Source organism: Syngnathus typhle, linkage group LG6, assembly GCF_033458585.1.
Source record: "Syngnathus typhle isolate RoL2023-S1 ecotype Sweden linkage group LG6, RoL_Styp_1.0, whole genome shotgun sequence".
NCBI lineage: Eukaryota > Metazoa > Chordata > Actinopteri > Syngnathiformes > Syngnathidae > Syngnathus > Syngnathus typhle.
The window spans coordinates 10,634,030-10,653,114 of record NC_083743.1 but is presented as its reverse complement, the minus strand read 5'-3'; the positions used below and the strand labels follow the sequence as shown (position 1 = coordinate 10,653,114).

General features: G+C 43.3%; 4 protein-coding genes across 6 annotated transcripts in view; all 4 read left to right on the top strand.

Annotated features, from left to right (window-relative positions):
- LOC133155674 (spectrin beta chain, non-erythrocytic 4-like) overlaps positions 1-2,983 on the top strand; it is a 31,024-nt gene extending 28,041 nt beyond the window's left edge. For all 3 annotated transcript variants that reach the window (XM_061281171.1, XM_061281173.1, XM_061281172.1), the window contains 3 exons: positions 313-483; positions 961-1,003; positions 1,085-2,983. In XM_061281171.1, coding sequence (XP_061137155.1) covers positions 313-483; positions 961-1,003; positions 1,085-1,381 — 511 coding nt within the window. In that variant the 3' untranslated portion in view covers positions 1,382-2,983. The remainder of the gene's footprint in view (positions 1-312; positions 484-960; positions 1,004-1,084) is intronic.
- A 1,039-nt stretch (positions 2,984-4,022) lies between these two features.
- On the top strand, positions 4,023-8,414 carry LOC133155675 (oocyte zinc finger protein XlCOF6-like). The gene is made up of 5 exons (XM_061281174.1): positions 4,023-4,539; positions 4,705-5,027; positions 5,296-5,365; positions 5,657-6,090; positions 6,602-8,414. Exons 1-5 carry the CDS (start codon positions 4,173-4,175, stop codon positions 7,772-7,774), a joined length of 2,367 nt encoding a protein of 788 aa, XP_061137158.1. The 5' UTR covers positions 4,023-4,172; the 3' UTR covers positions 7,775-8,414.
- LOC133155680 (zinc finger protein ZFP2-like) lies at positions 8,379-11,881 on the top strand. The gene is made up of 6 exons (XM_061281185.1): positions 8,379-8,519; positions 9,369-9,693; positions 9,773-9,832; positions 10,109-10,465; positions 10,543-10,885; positions 11,105-11,881. The coding sequence occupies exons 1-6, from the start codon at positions 8,412-8,414 to the stop codon at positions 11,646-11,648; spliced, it is 1,737 nt and encodes a 578-aa protein (XP_061137169.1). The 5' UTR covers positions 8,379-8,411; the 3' UTR covers positions 11,649-11,881.
- A 137-nt stretch (positions 11,882-12,018) lies between these two features.
- LOC133155678 (gastrula zinc finger protein XlCGF57.1-like) lies at positions 12,019-18,917 on the top strand. Its single transcript, XM_061281181.1, has 9 exons — positions 12,019-12,465; positions 14,179-14,280; positions 14,447-14,618; positions 14,701-14,750; positions 15,047-15,160; positions 15,931-16,123; positions 16,706-17,439; positions 17,634-17,738; positions 17,942-18,917. Exons 1-9 carry the CDS (start codon positions 12,313-12,315, stop codon positions 18,200-18,202), a joined length of 1,884 nt encoding a protein of 627 aa, XP_061137165.1. The 5' UTR covers positions 12,019-12,312; the 3' UTR covers positions 18,203-18,917.
- The last annotated feature ends 168 nt before the right edge of the window (positions 18,918-19,085 follow it).

Genomic DNA, 19,085 nt, shown 5'->3' with positions numbered 1-19,085 from the left:
GCTGGCTGCCGCCCCCTTCATCTCCTCTAAGGTAAGTCCTATTTAAGCTCCCCCTGCTTCACCCAACCTGTATGTAGCCCCCCATCCCTCCACCCTGCATGTTCCCCCATTGGCGTCCGTCTTGTGTTGTTCTGCAGTGTTTTTTCTCCTCCCTTGTTGGTGTTGGTTCTTCTCACCCACCTACCTGTAAGCTCAGGTGAGTGAGGTGTAAGCTTAGCAGCAGGTACTGTGCAGACTCCCCTAACTCTTCACATCTCCACCCCCTTCCCTCCCTTTTCCCTCAACCCCACACCCACCACCTTCCCACCTCAGCAGGTCTTGGGTGAATTTGTACTGCATACTGAACAAAGGCGAGCTGGGCTTCTACAAGGATGCCAAGAACACCGCCGCGGCGTACAACAACGAGCCGATGCTCAACCTCGCACACTGCCATTGTGATGTCACCAATGGATACAAGAAAAAAAAGAATGTCTTTACACTTAAGTAAGAGCTCCTTCTCATCCTCATGCTGTAGATCGGAACTTAATTGCCTCTAAAGACTCACCAACTGAAGGATCTTCAGCAAAGATCCCTTAAGACTCTTTAGCTGATCTTAATTGTCTTCTCTTGATTAAATTTGTCAAGTCATCTAAAAAGCCTTCAAAGAATTCAGTTTGTCTAAAAAGTCTCTGAAGGTACTTGGTCTTAAGTTGCTGAAGAGTCTCCATGGACTCTTTTATTCTGAAGACATTTTGGTTTGTCCAATAAGTCTCTCAGACTCTTGTGTTGGCTTAAAAGACTCCTAATTTGGTCTAAAAAAAATCAGGCAAAGACCCTTGGTCTAATAAATCTCTTGTGATTTTGATTTTCTAAAGACTCTTCCGTAGAGCCATTTTTTTCTGAAGACTCTCCAATTGAATCAATCTAGAATAAAAGTAGAATACAAACTAAATAACACTGAATTGTTTACTGTACTTGCAGGACAAAAGATGGCAGTGAATTTTTATTCCACGCTAAAGACGAGGTAAGTCATTCTTGTGGTTTCTAATGCAGCTGCGGAACGTGATGGAAATTGACATGTAACTTGTGTTTGCGGCGGTGTCAGGACGACCTGAAGACGTGGGTGAGCAACATTGGCGGCAGCATCTCGGAACACGAGGAGATGGCCAAGTGGGGCCAGCCCCAAGCAACTACCTCATCCACTGACGAGGGCACACGGCGCGACGGCAGCAAAGCTGGCTCGGAGCGCGGGGGCGAGCGATCGGACCGAGCTGAGAAGGCAGAAAAGGTGGAAAAAGACAAAGAAAAGGACAGGGGACGGGACAAAGACAGGGGGGAGCGCTCGGAGCGCAGTGGAAAGGCAGAAGCCAAACGCTCAGAGAAGTCCAGTAAGAAAAAGTGATGTCTTCTCATCGCTTCCCACGTGGAAGCGCAAAGATGCAAAATGACACAGGAAGGAAGAACTTTTTGAACTGACTTTTTCTTCTCCTAATGTGTCTAAGCGGTATCGCCCCTCTCCCCCCACTGGCTGTGCAGGGAAGTGGAGCAGGATGATGATTGCTGCTTCTGAGATAGAGTATCAAGTAGCTCGCGCTGTTCCTTTTCTGATTTCTTATATGAGCTGTGTGTGTGTGTGTGTGCGTGCGTGCGTGTGTGTGTGTGGGCATGTAAAGTTCAGAGTAATAGCAGTGGAATTAAGAAAGTAAGTAAAGCCTGCATCTCACTGAGCTCTGAAGGTTTGCGCACATAGTCAGGTTGGAATTTCGTCGGGGTTCTTAAATGTTTGCAAACAGTTGCAAACAGTTTTTCTCGTGAAACTGGTGACGAAAATTAGCACTACTGGCGAATGTCTGGCGGACATCTTTGCGACCGTTTGCGACCTTGAACGAAACCTGTCGAAAACACAACATACAACACGATAATGTTTGCTGCTTAAATTCTTATAATCGTTTTTATTTCAGTCTTAGCAAATTTATTGACAACACTGAATCCAAATAAACGTCAGATAAAATAATGTATTGAACTTGTCATTCCTTGAAGAAAGTTAAGTAAAAAATTAATTGTTGAAAAAGTGAAAAACAGTAGAAAGTGAAAAATGCTTGAAAAGGTTTGCATTTCTGTGATGTAATACAGATGTGAAGCACACCGAGTTGGTCAAAAACATCTGAAGATTCTAGAGTTAGTCCAAAAAGTCTTTCAGGGATTTTTGAAGAGTCTGAAAAATCTCCTTGATGGTTCAGTAATTTAATATAAATAATCTTTCTCGAGATGGAATAATCTGTTTTGAAGTTGGACTCCTCTTGGTTTGTCACTTAAGACTCTTTGCTTGTTTAAACTATCTCTACAAGGCTCTTCAGTTGATCCTAACTTCCTTTAAAACTTTCAGACCGGTATACAAAGTCTTTGACAGTTGATCTAAAGAATCTCAAGTTAATTAAAAAAAAATCTCTGAAGACTTCAGACGAAATGGCAATTCTCTAAAGACCCTTTAGTTGATCCATAAAATTTCTAGACTCTTCTGGACTAACATCTGGCACATGTGAACTGTTATGCCACACAGATGCAAACCACTTTTTTAAACTCACTGCTATTATATCGAACACATTTGTCTTTTAGTGAAGGAAGCCCTCTATGCCAAACTGATCTCATTCATCATCACCCGACTAAAATCATCCAAATCTCGTTTTCTGTCTTTTTTTTTTTTATGTTCCCACCCAAAAGGAATCTGGTTGATGTCTACGTCTGTCCATAACTCTCAGGTTTCTTACAGTGTTGTAAGCGTGTGTTTGGGGTGCTCAAATGTCTTCCAGATGCGTGCAAAGTTCCAATCCACTGGAAACGTCAGCAGAGTGTAAACAATGTTGGATGAATGACTGAATGGATGGATGGATGGATGAATGAATGGATGGCAGACCAGAAGCGCTTCAGCTGTCACACCTTATGACTTTGCATGTCTGATTTGGTGTGAAATCACATGTTGAAAAAAATAAAAACAAAAAATCTATTTTGTTTCATGCCTCTAGACTTAATGTACGTATATTCAAAACAAATTTGATTGTTTTTAACGATGTTGTGGCAAACCTCAATACCATGCCTCTCACCCAGCAGTTAGGGGTGGGATGATGTGTTTGTCCTTTGTAATGTCATGCTCACTTTGTTGCTTTGATGAATTGCCTCCAGCAACAATTGTTGGCAGACAGTCATGGAGTAAAGACGTGCTCCTCACTTCTGCCACATTGGTGACCAAGGACCTTCACGAGGACCAGCTGCGCATTTTCTCCATTGGAGGTTCTCAAGAAGCGGCCGGGCCGCCTGCTCCATCACGATCGTCCGCCCACAGGATGATGGTCAGTAAAGCTCAAAACACCACATGCGTTCCTGCCCATCTGCTTGGCGCCACCCGGAACCTTCCGCCCGTGCCTTGCGGCTTTGAGGGATGTCTCAAGCAACAATTAGGAGACAGTCATGGAATAAAGACGCGTTCCTCACTTCTGCCACAATGTCTTACTCATTGACTGTGTACTTGAACATTATTTGACTCCTGTTTTTATGGCGAATCCTTGAATTTTGTCGAGGATGTCTGCTTATGATCAGAGCTAATTATGTGGAATTTCTTAGGAGTTTTTCAAAGCCCTGGAATTTCCCTCAAATGGCTGCATCATGCCAAAATAGCCTCGTTGTATTTGAACTTGGGTCCTTGGGACTTTTTAATAATATAGTGATAAGTTAAGAACCTGTTTTTTACTATTATTATTATTATTAGCGTTATTATTATTATTATTATTATTATTATTATTATTATTATTATTATTATTATTATTATTATTATTATTATTATTATTACTAGTTGCACGTGACCATACTTAACATTGCACACAAACTGTGTACAAAAACCGAAATAAATGATTTTTTATTTGTGCGTTATGTGTTTTATCATTGTTTGGGGGTGAGTGGAATTGTTTAAGCAATTTTTTAAAAATCCCTTCGAAACAAGTTCCAGCTAGGGGCGGAAACAGGAAACAAAAAAAAACCGGAAGCGAAAATAAAACCCGGATGATTAATAGAGACGCACAGTCCACCAGTGTCAGCAGTCGACTTGGTGAAGTATCAACAACCCAATGTTGCGCCAATATTGACGTATTTTTGATTTATGTATCTTTTAATAGTCGGTTCGGTATACAGTTGCCACAAACATGGGGGCGAGGTTCGACAGCGAGGTGGCGTCGATGGTCGATGTCGCTTTCCGAGCCACTGTGTCGGTCTTCAGGAGCGTGTGGGAGAAACAAGCGCCCAATTCGGTGTTAGAAGAGCTCAGCCTCTTTGGCGACCTGCGGGAGATCGAGCGCAATCTGCTGGCTCAGCTCCAGCGAGTGTTCGCCGAGTTATGCGACGAGAACGAGACGCTAAAGGCCAAAGTGGACCAGCTGGAGGACGTGATGCAGAGGAAGGCCGGACTGCTGGAACAGGAGTTGAACGTCCGGGTAGGACAACTAGGCAGAGACATGGAGCTGCTGGAGAAGGAGATCAAGAGCATCAGCGATGGAGGGGCTGCGGCAGGAGGCAAGACTCAGCTCGGCATAATACAAAAATGCCCATCACACACTAGACCTGAACGGTTTAGTTTGCGTATTTACTTGAAGTTAACTTACTTGCAATCTTTTGGAATGAATTGAAAACAAATTTTAATATATGCCATGTCATATTTCTCTCTGCGAATGAACACAGAAGCCTCACTGTCGTCAGTCTCCGTCAACCAGACCTTCGCTGACACAGAATCCAGTTTGAGTGTCTCAGAAGCAGTTAGTGACGAGGCGGACCGGAGTCCTAAAATGGACCCACGGTCCAAAGTTCCCCAAGCGATGAAGGTCAGCGAGCTCGGTGCCGTGCTTATCGTGGAAGATGGAGCGTCTGCTGTACAGGAGACAACAGAAGAATCGCTCGTGGTGCATCATGACCCCCAACTTGCGTCCTCACCTCCAGATGCTCCAAGTCCCAATTCCTGCTCTCTTAACAGTCAGGAGTTGGCGCAGGAACAGGCACAAAAACAGGTTTGCTGTCTCCGACAGTTGCTTTTCAACCTTTGACACGTGTATGTCAGCAGCAACATATTTGATTTTCACCATGTAGCTTCTTCAGAGGTTTGGACGTGCCAACATGAGGTCAAAGTTCACCAGAAAAAAAAAAAAAAGATTGCAACAAACCACATGGAACCAAATTATATAACAAATTACAGGTCTTGATGAGATAATTCGTTTGTTAATCTGTTTGGCAACATAATGAAGAAAACAAATATTTTGTGTTTGGTTTGTCTGGCAGGGCTCAGTGGAAGAATCTTCATCAGGTAGACCGAGAAGAACAAGGAAGCCAAGTTTCAAAGTGGAAATGGGTAAAGATTAAGATTTCACGGCTGGCTGTGTTTAAATTTGAACCTAAAGTCAAAGTAATAAAAATATTTTGTAAAGGTTACTGTTTTTACTGTTTACCTTTTAACATTAACCGTGATTTACTTCTTTTAACACTTGTATGACAATTGTAACCTGGAGCAAATGATTCTATTCTTTTTCAAAATCCAAACTTTCAAACAACAGTGTTGGATTCATGAGGTTATTTTGTGTTTGAACCATTAGCAGGCAAGTTTCTCCTTTGTAAATAAAGGTGTTGGCTTCTGTCCCTTCAGCTCTCTCAACGTCCATCGACATAAGCGACGACGAAAGAGACTCTGGCGAAGACGAAGATAACCCGAGGAAGAAGGCACGGCGGAACGTGAAGCGCTTTGCATGTGATGAATGTGACGCCGCTTTCTACTGGAAGGCCGACCTGAAGAAGCATGCGGTGCTCCACAAGCAGCCCTTCCCGTGCCAGCAGTGCGACGAGAGCTTCTCTGAGAAAAAGTATCTGGAGGACCATGAGCTGAGCCACCAGGCGGTATCCAAGGCACCGCTACCCTTCCCGTGCCCACGCTGCAAGCGCTCCTACCGCAAGGAGGAGTCTCTACAGAACCACCTGAAGCGCCATCAGCCATTGGCCGAGCCAAAGCCTTTCACCTGCGAGCAGTGCGGCAAGACATTTCGTGTAGAACGCTCTCTGGAGAACCACCTGCTGCGCCACCAGGTGAAGCCATTACTGTGCTAAGCTAAAAGCAACACCAACATTTTATTCCAGATCTTGTAATTTTGCAATAATCTTTAGTTGCAGCGCTAATTGTGTTTGTTGTACCTGCTGTACATTGGAGCCATAAAATACTAATTTTGTTTCACAAAGTAGCTACATTTAGCGGCCACAAATTTGTGACCCTATTTACTGATTTGTTGTGACAAACTTGTGCCCCCAATAATGTGCTCAACAAATTTGCGGCCAAAAAATATTACACCGGTCACAAGTGACTTGATTCTGCCCACATCATACCACATTCGGGCAACAAGATTGGTGTCGCATGTAACCAAAATATAAATTTGTGACCATTAAATAGTAAATTGTTGCCAGTTATTTGGGAGCACAGATGACTAAATTGTCTTCACGATATACTTATTGCTGACAAGATTGGTGCCATGTGTGCACTAAAGTACGAAAAAAAAGAAAAAAATTTAATATTTTACTTTGTCTTGTGTCGTATTGTATCCAGAAGTGGAAGGAGCCACTCCAGTGCACGCTGTGCAACAAGACCTGCAAGACGGCGGTGCAGCTGCGGGGCCACATGGTGGTGCACTCGGAGGAGCGCCCATTCAGCTGCGCTACCTGCGGCAAGGAGTTCAAGAGCAAGGACACGCTGCGTTTCCACCAAATGGTTCACACCAACGCCAAGAAGTACAAGTGCAACATGTGCGAAGAGACTTTCAAGTACGCCCACTCGCTAACCGTGCACAAACGCAAGCACACCGGCATCACTCCGTTCGTATGTGGTGTGTGCGGACGCTCGTACCGCACCGGGACGGCACTCAAACGGCACAGCGTGGTGCACACGGGCGAGAAACCGTTCACCTGCCACGTATGCGGCGCCCGCTTCAGCCTGAACAACAATTTGAAGCGACACCTGCGCATCCACACCGGTGAGAAACCTTTCACCTGCAAGGATTGCGGCAAGAGCTTCTCGGATAACAACAAGCTCAAGTCGCACATGCTGGTGCATGGAGCCCGGAAGCCTTTCATGTGCGACCTATGCGGAAAGACCTTCCTCTTCAACTGCCGCCTGCAGATCCACCAGAAATACGTACACACCAAAGCGGACGACAAACCCAAGGCGTTCCCTCCGAGGCAGAGGAACAAGCTTCTTGTCAAGCCGTACAGCTGCAAAATCTGCCTGGCCAGCTTCAGTGCGGCCTGCTCGCTCAAGCTCCACGAGAAGGGCCACAGCGAGCATAAGGAGTTCTCCTGCGCTTTGTGCGGCAAGGCCTTCCACAACAAGTACTCGTTCCGCTCACACCAGCGTTCGCACTCGGGCGAGAAGCCCTTCGTGTGCGAAGTGTGCGGCAAGGGATTCATTCACGCCGGTAGCCTCAAGCAGCACGAGCGCATCCACACGGGCGAGAAGCCGTACAAGTGCGAGCAGTGCGGCAAGGACTTTCGCACCGACGGGAACTTCTACCGTCACCTGCGCATCCACACGGGAGAGAAGCCCTTCGAGTGCGCCTATTGCCATCGCAAGTTCCACCAGTCCAACCAGCTCAAGTCACACTTGCAGGTGCACACGGGCCAGAAGCTCTACTCGTGCCAGACATGCGGACGTGGATTCTCCGACTCCAGGCAGCTCAAGAAGCACAGCTGTGACGGAACTGTCGTCCCTGCATTGTTGGCATAATAATAATGTTGGCTGGTAATAAGAATATGCAACACCTTTTTCTTTTGTGGAAATAAAACAGATTTTTTTCCCCCTAGAATAACAATTCTACAGGGGGCCCGCGCTGTATAAACTTGAAAAACTATATTATCAAAAAAGTAATGAAATAAATATCTGCCAAGGAAATGGAAAAATCTAACTTGACTTGGTTCCAAGGGTTGAGGAGTGAAACCACATCCTCGGGGTTGGAGAGAACCACTCTATCACTGAGGAATGTCACCCCGGATAGTTTAAAGCATAGATTTGACATTCTGAAGAGGTCCTAAACCTAGATTTAGATATAGTCTCAAATTCCCTTGAAAATGTGTGTTGCATGAAACTGACATTAATAATCCCAAAATGACAAATCTACTATTTTCTTAATGTATTTTTCATTTGAAAAAAATGAAATCTTACTGTTTTAAATATTTTAATACAATATAAGAGTATGATTTATAACATTGCTAGTTGAGTATGTTTTGGAGAATGTACAAAATAACGTTTATTTTGAAAGTTTGGAACCTTTATTTTGAAATCCTCGAGTCTAACGACCTTCCTGTTGGGTTCTGTTTGCGAACTAACCGAAGAGAGAGATAATCTACAATAAATTCCATATACCATGTCTGAAGGTTTGGTGTTTTATTCCCAAACTAACGCCATTTTGGAGACGCTTATTAGATATGCTCTGGATTTAACGGGATATGCCAAAGAAGACCATTCCGCCAAAGTAAACTTTAATTTTTATTACGTTCGGGAAAGTAGGGGTTTTACAGAGATGTTACGTCTGAATGCAATAACCTGGAGCCTTCTCACTTAGCTTGACAAGCTAAAGTTACCAGAGACGTTATGTTGCGTTGAGGTTATGGCTATTGTATTGTTTGGTGTGATTGGGGTTAATAGTGTAAATGGTTTAGCCTGTGTGTCTCGATTCCTACTGTAAAAATTATGACTGTTAAACTTTGGTTAACTGTTAGCATTTTGTGCTATACAAAGCGAGTTGAAGCGCTATCTAGAAACCTGGATGGCCAAATTTATTTATACTGCGCATGTATATGTTTCTTTTTTTCCCCTTCATTTTATTGTCAGTTGGTATTTTTGTTTTGTTTTCAGCATGACTTTCACAGATGCCATTGTGTGTTTTCTGACGGTCAGCTCTCTGTTTACGTTCTATTTGTGTCGCGGGCTAGCAGCAGTAGCGCCGCCTAGAGACTTGGAGGACGACACCCGAGTACAATGGGGTGTAAAAACCAAACTAACCACTTTTGGGAGTTCTCCAGAAATTTGTCGTAAAATATAACCTGATCTTAAACTAAGCTAAAATTATATACAAACACAGTCTTCTAAAACGAATACTGTTTCACATATGAAAGCGTGTTTTCCATGCTTTTCTGAGACACACGTTTAATCCACTGGTATCAAACTGAAAGCTCTGGAGCCAGATCTGGCCCACGGATAATTTTAAGTGGCCCTCAAAAACAAATCATGTCAGATTCCATGTTTTTTGCTAAAATCTGTATCAACATTTTATATGCAGAAAAATACATGATGTTAATATGTTTGTAACTGCTCCGAACAGGCAGGAATTGACAAAATGGTGGAGCTCCTGGCTCGGGAGGCAAGCAGAAAGATCAACTGTGTTTACCAGCAGCTGTTTGACAGCACCAATAAGGAAAAACTGATGCTTCAGAACAAAGTAAGCGAGCTGGAGTGCCAGCTGAAGGCAGTCACGGAAGACTTTGACGTCATCACAATATGGAGGAAAAACGTGTTGAGTGGATCTCCCGTGATCAATGAGCAGACAGGATGGGTCTTCACCCTGAAGCCTTACGGGGTTTTAGTGAAATCGGATGAGCGGGCAAAGGATGATGCTGAATCCACATCAGCCCTAATGATATGCAAAGGTGTGTATAGTATAATATGCTCAGCTGTGATGGTACTGTCTGAATATTAACCATTTAAAAAGTAAAATGATCCCTTTAGACAAATCTACAATGGAGGGCTTGAATTGTGAAGCTGAGTCATCAGCAGTCAGTAGACAAGGTAAGATCATCAACTTTTTTGATTAATTATTATATTTCCTCAATAAATGTGATGCATCCACCTACCTTTCTGCCACACATCTAAATGGGTCATACAAAGACAACACTGAAGTGTGCTTTTCTGAAAGTGCCATTGGTTTTCACTTCTGTTAGATGTTGTAGTTCAATTGTTTTATGTAACGTGTGGCTTGTGCTTCACTTGACTGAATAAATGTCATACAGGCCTTACTAGATAGCCATTGGGTTAGAATCTGATGCGTCCAACTGTCATCTGCAGACATCGCAGAGGATGACATCGCAGGAGATGACATTGTGACGCTGTCCACAGACTCCAACAATCCTTTGCAATCGGAGGTCAATAAGAAGGTTTTTACATGCGACGTGTGCGAGAAGAGCTTCAGCCGTCAGCTCCACCTCAAGAAGCACTTGGACAGTCATAAGGAGCCTCTGACTTGCCACCAGTGTCCCAGGATCTTCCGACGCAGCGCCGCGCTGGAACGCCACCTGCTGCGTCACAAGGAGAAGACACTTCAGTCCTTCATGTGTCCAATCTGCGACAAGACCTTCAAGAACAAAAAACTGCTCAAGGCACACGAGTCGGTACATGGCGACGACGCACAGCCCTTCGCCCCTGGTACACGCCGAATGTCCTGAGTGAGTGAGCTTAGATTAAATGGGATGAATTCAATAATTTATTCCTCTTTTTTTTAGACGTCTCACAGGGTAAGGCGTTCACCTGCGAAACATGTGGCGCCAGCTTCACACTGCAGCAGAATCTCAAGCGGCACGCCCGCATCCACACGGGCGAGCGACCATTCAAGTGCCACGTGTGCGGCGCCAGCTTCGTCCAGGACAAGCTGAAGGCTCACATGCTGCTCCACGGTGCCACCAAATCTTTCATGTGTGACTTGTGTGGCAAGACCTTCCTGTACAACTGGCAGCTAAAGAAGCACCAAAAAGTTGCGCACCAGGAGGGCAGTGAAGCAGACATGCAGGAAGGGCGGCGGAAAGTCCGTGCGCGGCGAAAGCGTACTGTCATCTTTAAACGTGACAGGTGAAGGAAAATTCATCCTGTCGTAGATTGCTTCCCTTTGGCCTCCATCGCCCTTAAACCCATGCACGACACTGCACATTCATAAATATTTTTTTGTGAAACACATTTGTAGTTTGAAATTGTTTTGCTACAGTAGTGGCGTCATAGGATTTTTCTGTGTATGAAAAGTTAGGGCACTTCTGTCTTTGCTATTTTACTCATTTTAATTCTTAACAACAGGACCACCATGGAGTTGGCAGCGTTTGCCTGCAAGACGTGCCGACGTGCGTTTGACTCCGAGGCGGCGCTCAAAAAACACGAGCTGCTCCACACAAGCGGGACCCCGTTCACGTGTGACGTTTGCGGCAAAGCCTTCCTCTACAAGACAACCTTTGACTACCACCTCCGTACGCACTCAGGCGAGCGGCCGTATGCCTGTGACGTGTGTGGCAAGACCTTCATCATCCACCATGCGCTCAAGTCGCACCGGCTGCGGCACACGGGTGAGAAACCGCATGCTTGCGAGCAGTGTGGAAAGGCATTCCGTGTTTACACCAACTACCAGAGACACCTCAGGATCCATACGGGTGAGAAGCCATACGAGTGCGAGGTGTGCGGCGTCAGATTCCGCCAACTCGGACATGTCAAGTTCCACATGCAGGTGCATACGGGTGAGCGGCCATACTCCTGCGCTGCTTGTGGAATCGGCTTTTCCGACTCCAGGCAGCTAAAGAAACACAAGTGTGCTGGCAAGGATTCAGTGAAGATATCACTAACATCTTGACTCCCAAGGATAATTTGACACAATTCAGTAAAATTCGATATTTTTCCATAACAGCTAATGTACCCGGCATGCAGTCATGGCCCCTCACTTTCCCGAGTACAACACATTTAAAGGAAGCAGAAAATGTGGTCAAATATTTACATGCTATATGTTGTACTTAAGTACTTTTTATAAAGCAAAATATATTACATTTGTTATTAAAATGTGCATTTTCTCAAGGGAGCTGAAACTGACTAGTGATATTTCCATTTATTTCATTGGGGAAAGATGAGTTGAAAATGAGTTACAAGGCCTGGTCATAGAACAAATATGTCAAGGCACCATCGAAGCGTGGACTCTTATTTTGAAACGCATTTGGGAAGTACTGAAATCCCCATGAATCGCTTTTAATCACTCATCAAATGGAGTGGATTTGTTGTTAGTAGGGAGGGTCCATGCATGAAAGTGATTTCTTTATTTGCCAAAATGTGTATCAAAATTAAAACGAAACACTCTTGTTTTGAAACATGACGAAAACGTCACTTCCGTATACAAGTAAAGCGCGTTCCTTAGGGCCAAATTAACATGGTTGGTCGAGTCATGTACTTTAGTTTATCGTGTTGAAGTAGTCTTTTTTTCTTTCTTTCTTGCACGTCGTTTCTAGTGCGCTTGAAGACAGTGTCTAATGGAGGACTTTGCAGCGCGAACCACTGCCATTTTGGAGGATATGGCGAACAACGCTGTGATAGAAATGTCCAAAGTTGTCCTTTCCACGGACAAGACGGACGAATATTTTTGGAGTGACAATGACATCGTTCAAGTTTCATATCAAGATAAGGTACATTTTAGGATTTCATGTGATTTTGCGCCTACGCGATCATAGAAATACAAACGCTAGTTAGCTAGCCACTGTAGCATCTGAGTCCAACGATTAGGAACTTTAGAATTTATTTTACAGTTGGAATCTATTAACGTAAGTAGTAAGCATCAATACCCGTTGTGAAAAAGCCACGTTTGATTCCTTGGATGTGTTGGGACAAACACGAGACACTAGGTCTACGAGCACCTCAACCACATGTTATCCGGTTGTGATCACTACAAAAAGTCTTTAAAATGTCAATAATGCAACCAAATTGGTAGGATTACATGATGACATCCGTAGATTATGACGAACATGAATTTAACAATCTCTATTGACAACAAAAGGGAAGAGCACAGACAATAAAATCATTACAAGAACGACTACAAACGCGTACTTTAATAGCGTCACACGTACTTCCGACTGGCAAAAAATCCGATTGCACCATTAAGCACACTTTGAAACGCTGAGAGAAAATAAATGGCCTTAAATTTAAGACGTTTCCTCTACTGCTGTAGTTAAAAAAAATATATATATAGAAATTTTGCTTGCAAGGATGATGGAGCCCCGCCCATCAATTATAGTTCAACGATCAATGCTGAACTCGACGAGAAAAAGTGCACAAACACACACCCTTTTGAACTGGGAGGTCTGAGTTTCAAAGTAGTTTAAAAAAAAAAAAAGACCCGGAGTGTACTGTTGTGATGACGGAGTTACTACAATGTGACCTCACTTGACAATGGCGACCATGTGGAGATGCATTCCGTGAATGGCAAAATCAATGTATGCATCAATGTAGTAATTCAAAACAACTTTACATAATGCAGCATGGTTTGTACTGACTGTGTGATTATATGCCATTAGTCACCTGCATTATTTGGTGAAATTAATGAAATGATTTGAAGATATGACATTTCTTTTGGAAAATTGTGCAGAAGATTCGCTGGGGCGCAGAAAGTGTGATCAACGAGAGCAACAAACAACCTATTGAAATCAGCCATCTTTGTTGTTGACGTTCTGCTTGAGCGCTTTGAGGTCGGAACTGGGAAAATTCAAGTGGGATAAATTTGACTTCCGACCTTCCTCGAATGCAGCACTAGTTGATTCAAAGTTAGAACTGGTGGAAATACTGACAGGCGGTGTTGCGTTTTGTGTCCGTCGTTGAGCAAGGAAAACAAACATGTGGAGTAAAAGTTGGTTCTTTATTTGCAAGATCTTGGGTTGTTTATTGACAGTCAGTACACAATGCATTTCAGCAGATAAAACAACCACATTATACTCCAAATCAGAAAGTTTTATCCTGTTCACAAGCAAGAACAAGGAAGGGAAGGGAAAACTTTTCCTTCTAAGTCAAACACCTGTTATCTGCTGAATGTTCTGTCTGCATTATGTGTCATGGAAAATTACTTAGCTCTGTGTGTTGTGTCAGCATATAAGAGTAACTATGTAACTATATTTGTGTAAGATAATAAGAATCGTCACACATTGCTGTTGCTTTCTCTTCAGTCTTAATATACCAGAAGTAAAATTTTAGCATTTGTCACAAATGGAGTTTTCAAAAGTGGTCTTTCAAAAGTTAAACACATATTTGGTAATTTAAAACAGGTTTGGTGTGGATGTATTTAAATACATATATAGTATATATGTGTGTGTGTGTGATTTATTTATTTATTATCTATTGTCCCCCATCAGGTGATCCATCTTGCCAACACTTTCATGACATTGCTGGCTCAAGAAGCAGTTGACAACATCTGCCAACTTTTCCAAGAATGTTCTGCAATGCTGCGCTTGCAAGTATGTCAGGGGTGTGGTTTCAAAGGTTTGGGAAAGATGGCATTCACACATGACATCATAATCCCTCTGAACTTGTAATTCCTTCTCAGAAGCTATTTTGTGAAAAACTGATCTTGAATATGAATAATAAGAATGAATGTGAACAAGACTCCTGTCCTGTGTGCAGGTGACACAGGGTGAGGCGCAGCTGAAGGACCTGAGCATGAAGCTAGAGGAGGCGGAGACGTCGCTGAGTGCGGTGTTACAAAATGCATGCGCCGTGGTAGTGGAAGAGCAGTTGCATGACCTGGTTGTTGTCGGAGCAGTGGACACAATGGAAGGAGAGACGCAGAGCTCAGGTGTCCAGCCGTTGGTCATCAATATAGTTTTACAAAATGTCGAAGCCAGTAACAGACTTCTTGACATGATTTGTGTTCGCAGCTGTGTCCGTTGAAATTGAAAGCCCATCCATCGAGGACCTGACTTTCGAGGTACTCCAGGCCCTCCACACCTCTTGCATGTTATCAGTGCTAAATTACTGTTTACAGAGCAGTTCCATTTGAACAGCCACACCTCAGCTTAATCATTGTACCTTCCAGTCCACAAAAAGACTTGCATTTAAATAAAATGACCATAAGCGTTTAAGTCTTACTTTATAACACAGGTTTTAAAAATGTCACCCAAAGCTTTGTAGACTAGTAAAAATATTAGTTCTTAGTATTGCTCAAAAGTGAGAATTACTGCGTATTCTATACGTTATGAACCACCTTGTATGGTTGTCTGTTAGGACCATGCGATTGCAGCACTAACACAGGACACCATTGTTGACCAGACGTCGTGTTACATCATCCAGCAGGAAAATAATGCAGACATGGACAACCACAATGATCTTTACTATCAGGTTGGGATTCGTATCAGTTCAATCATTTCATTTCTTTTACTTGTATTCGTCATTAAAGGGAGACTAAGCTGGTTCATTATTCACTAACTATCCCAGTTCATGTGTATTTTTAAATCAGGAAAATGAAAAAAGTTGGCATTTTTTATTTCACCCATTCATTTTGGAGAAATAATGAAACAATGAATGCCCTTACAACACCCACTTTTAATGAGGAATAGTGCCACGCAATACAACCACCCCCACCCCATGTCTTGGTTGATGATGTCACAGAAGGAAGAGATCACAATATTTTGACTTGTGAAAGGAAATAGAAAGACATGACAGGGCACTTCAGCTGCAGAGAGATTGCTCATTTTTCTTAAATCAGCCTTGTGATATGTTCAAGTCGTCATAAGTAGAGATGTCCATGTAAATTTTGGTGACAATAGATACCTGTTTTTGTACATTTTAAGCAATAGTCTTTACAATGATTTCCAAAGGGGGAAATTCTGATCTCTTTCTTTTGTGACGTAGTCAAGCTGATGTGTCAAGTCAAGCAGAGTAAGTAAGTATAACGTCCTTTTGTTCCAAAATATACTGTGAAATGGCTTCTGAGGTTTTTTTCAAGGTGGAATTATAGCACTGACATCATTATTTAATACAGTATGACATAAGTGCCAACGTTGCGCTTTACCCTGCCTTTAACAAGGACTTCATTTGAGGAGGTTTTTTTTTTTCTTTTCAATTAAACATCCTTTAATCATTATGACCCTTCTTTCTGTGGGCTGAAGTCGGAAGAAGATGCCCTCAACACCAGCCACAATGGCCAAGCCAAAAGCAGAGTTGGAGCTGTCAAGCAGCAAAGAGCACAGCAGGCAGCGCGTCACCTGCCCAAGAACTTTGTGTGCTCACTGTGTGGATGCGGCTTCCCCCTCAAACGCAGCCTCAACGTGCACATGCGAAAGCACATTGGGCAGCACACAGGTCAGTATTACATTATGTATGCGTTTTGTCTTTTGTTTGATCAAGCTGTCTCCTAGAAAATAAGTACCGTAATTTTCAGACTATAAGCCGCACCGGAGTATAAGTCGCACCAGCCATGAAAAAAAACCAACCATAAATATGTATATGTCGCTCCTGAGTATAAGTCGCCCCCCCACCCAAACTATGAAAAAAAAACGCGATTTATAGTCCGAAGATTACGGTAGTCATAAAAAAAGTTCTCAAGATTTTTTTTTTTTCAACGCTATTAATTATAACATATGGTCAAATCTGTATTCGTAAGCATTTTGTGGGTCAAACAAAGAAAAGAAAAGATTTCAGAAACCTGATGTTCTAGAAAATAAGGAATTTTCTTTTGTAGTAAAATATATACTGCTGGATCTGGAGTATGTTGCTAATACTAAAGAAAATAGACATTTATGTCAGCATCCCTCCACCTTTCTGTCTATGATTGATTGCCAGTCTGCAAGATGAAACAAATGTTGGGGACCACTGCTGTAGTTTTGTGTAACTTTGGGACTACTTCCTGTTGTGTTTTTTTTTTTTTTTTTTTTCCCCCACCAGCGAAGTATTCTCACACATGCGACAAGTGTGGTAAGGGCTTCACACTCAAGCAGATCCTACTGAACCACCAACGAATGCATAATGAGGAGCGACCCTTCAAGTGCACACAGTGCTCCAAGAGTTTCTACCGAGCAAACGGCCTGAGGATGCACAAACGCTTGCATGCCCCCCGCCGCAAAGGCGAGTACCACTGCCAAGTCTGCAACAAGATCTTCAGTTTCCATTGCAATCTGCAACGCCACCTGCGCATCCACTCGGGTGAGAAGCCTTTCTGCTGCGAAATGTGCGGGAAGAGCTTCAACCAGGCCAACACGCTCAAAAACCACCAGAGGACCCACACGGGGGAGCGGCCATTCAAATGCGACACGTGCGGGAAGACATTCAACCAAAAGGGAACCCTGAAGGCGCACGCCAACGCCGCCTCCGTGGCGTGCGTGGCCTGTGGTGTGGTGGTGGCTTGTAAGGATGGGATGCACAACCACCTGCAAGCGCACGTTGCGCCGTGCATCTGCACCCTGTGCGGTGATCTACTGGCCTCTGTGACGGACTTGTGTTCGCACCAGCGGCACCACAACATGGCCAGTCGTGCACATGCCTGCCCCATCTGCAATAAGAGATTCAAGTCAGGCACGTACTTGAAGACGCACATCAAGTTGCACAGCGGAGTCAAGCCCTTCTCTTGTGACATCTGCCACCGCAGTTTCACTCTGCAAAGCAGCCTCAAGTTGCACCTGGTAAACTTCTTTAGAATAGTTTTTAAAAAAAAGTTGCTAAAAGATATGCCATTTGATGTTTGTTTTAAACTTTAATCACAACAGTTTCAACTGGTTAGGCTGCCGAACGTACTGCAAAACAATGTTTGGGTTAATTTCTCATTTAAATCTCATTTAAAGTCCAAGGCAAACCATATTTGATTTCTCTTCTCCAGGATGTGCACAATGAGGACAAACAGTTCTGCTGCGACGTATGCGGCAAGTTTTTCAGCAGCTTGAACATGCTGATCCGCCACCAGCGCATTCACACAGTTGAGAAGGTAAAAACGAAAAGTGAGAGATTGATAGCGATATCTTAGTCTTAAAAGTCCTGTGCAATCAAAATCATTTTTTTCACTGTTATATGCATAACATAGACCCTGGGAAGACAGGACAGGGTTCTCCACGCCCTCTGCTATTTCCTGCTTAGGCTGCTCACCTCGGATAAGCGAATGATGAATGTGAACTTTTTTTTCCTCTTCAGAGAGAGTACACAGGCGAGAAGCAATACGTCTGCAACGTGTGTGGCAAAAGCTTTAACCACAATCCCAACCTGATCCGTCACCGCCGCATCCACACAGGAGAGAAGCCGTACATCTGCAGCGTGTGCGGCCGCAGCTTCAACCAGAGTAACAGCCTTAAAGCCCACCAGCATGTCCACACTGGCCTCAAGAGGTTCATGTGTGAGAGCTGTGGCAAAAGCTACAGTGATAAGAGGGGTTTCAAGAAACACAAGTGTCCCTAATGCTGACGACTCCCTGAATGGTTAAACTTGAACTCGCTGGGCGAATTGCTGCTTGCACATAAGGAAAATACGTTTTGGTCAATTTATGAAACTTAAATATTGCTCAGGCTTTGCGATGCTTCCTGGCAATACTGGATAGGTTCAGACGTAATTCTGATAATTGAATGTATCAGCATGGGCCAAAAATATTACAGTATCTTCATTTCCTGGTCATTATAAAGAACGGATGGATCAGATGGAAGTAATGCGCTGAATGGCAATGCGGATGTGTACAGCAATGTTCCTCAACTTTTATTGAGTCCACAAATATACAGCATTTTACATTAGAAACATCATCTCATGGCAGATCACCAAATTAAAAAAACAACAATGTACACTGAATAATTAACGACCTTGTCTCAATTCACTCAGTAGTCCCTCTATTGTCGTGGGGGTTGTCCAGCCTGACCCCACAACAGGTAAAAAAAAAGAAACATGGTGTCATTACTCTCATTCTATATTCTTCGTTCATATGCATTTATGGCAGGTCTGCCCGACTGAATTATGAGCACAGTATATACTACTGGCCAGCTATTTTCTGAATACGGCATTTGCTGTACAGTGAAGGTGTCCGTGGAAGCCACTGACCGGCTATGTTGCAGCAAATGTTCTTTTGCTTACTGTACATATTTTGTTACTGTTGGTTTAATAAAGCAATTTAAAAAAAACACTAGCGGCTGTTTTACATTCCCCCAAACACAGTATTGAAACTACAAAAAAATGAGGGGAAAACATGAAACAAAATATGGTTTGGAGTATTTTTTCAGAAATTCGAAGTTTTTTGGCAAAACGTGGTTTAAAAATAAATAAAGTACTCTTATTTTGAAACACAACCGGAAAAAAC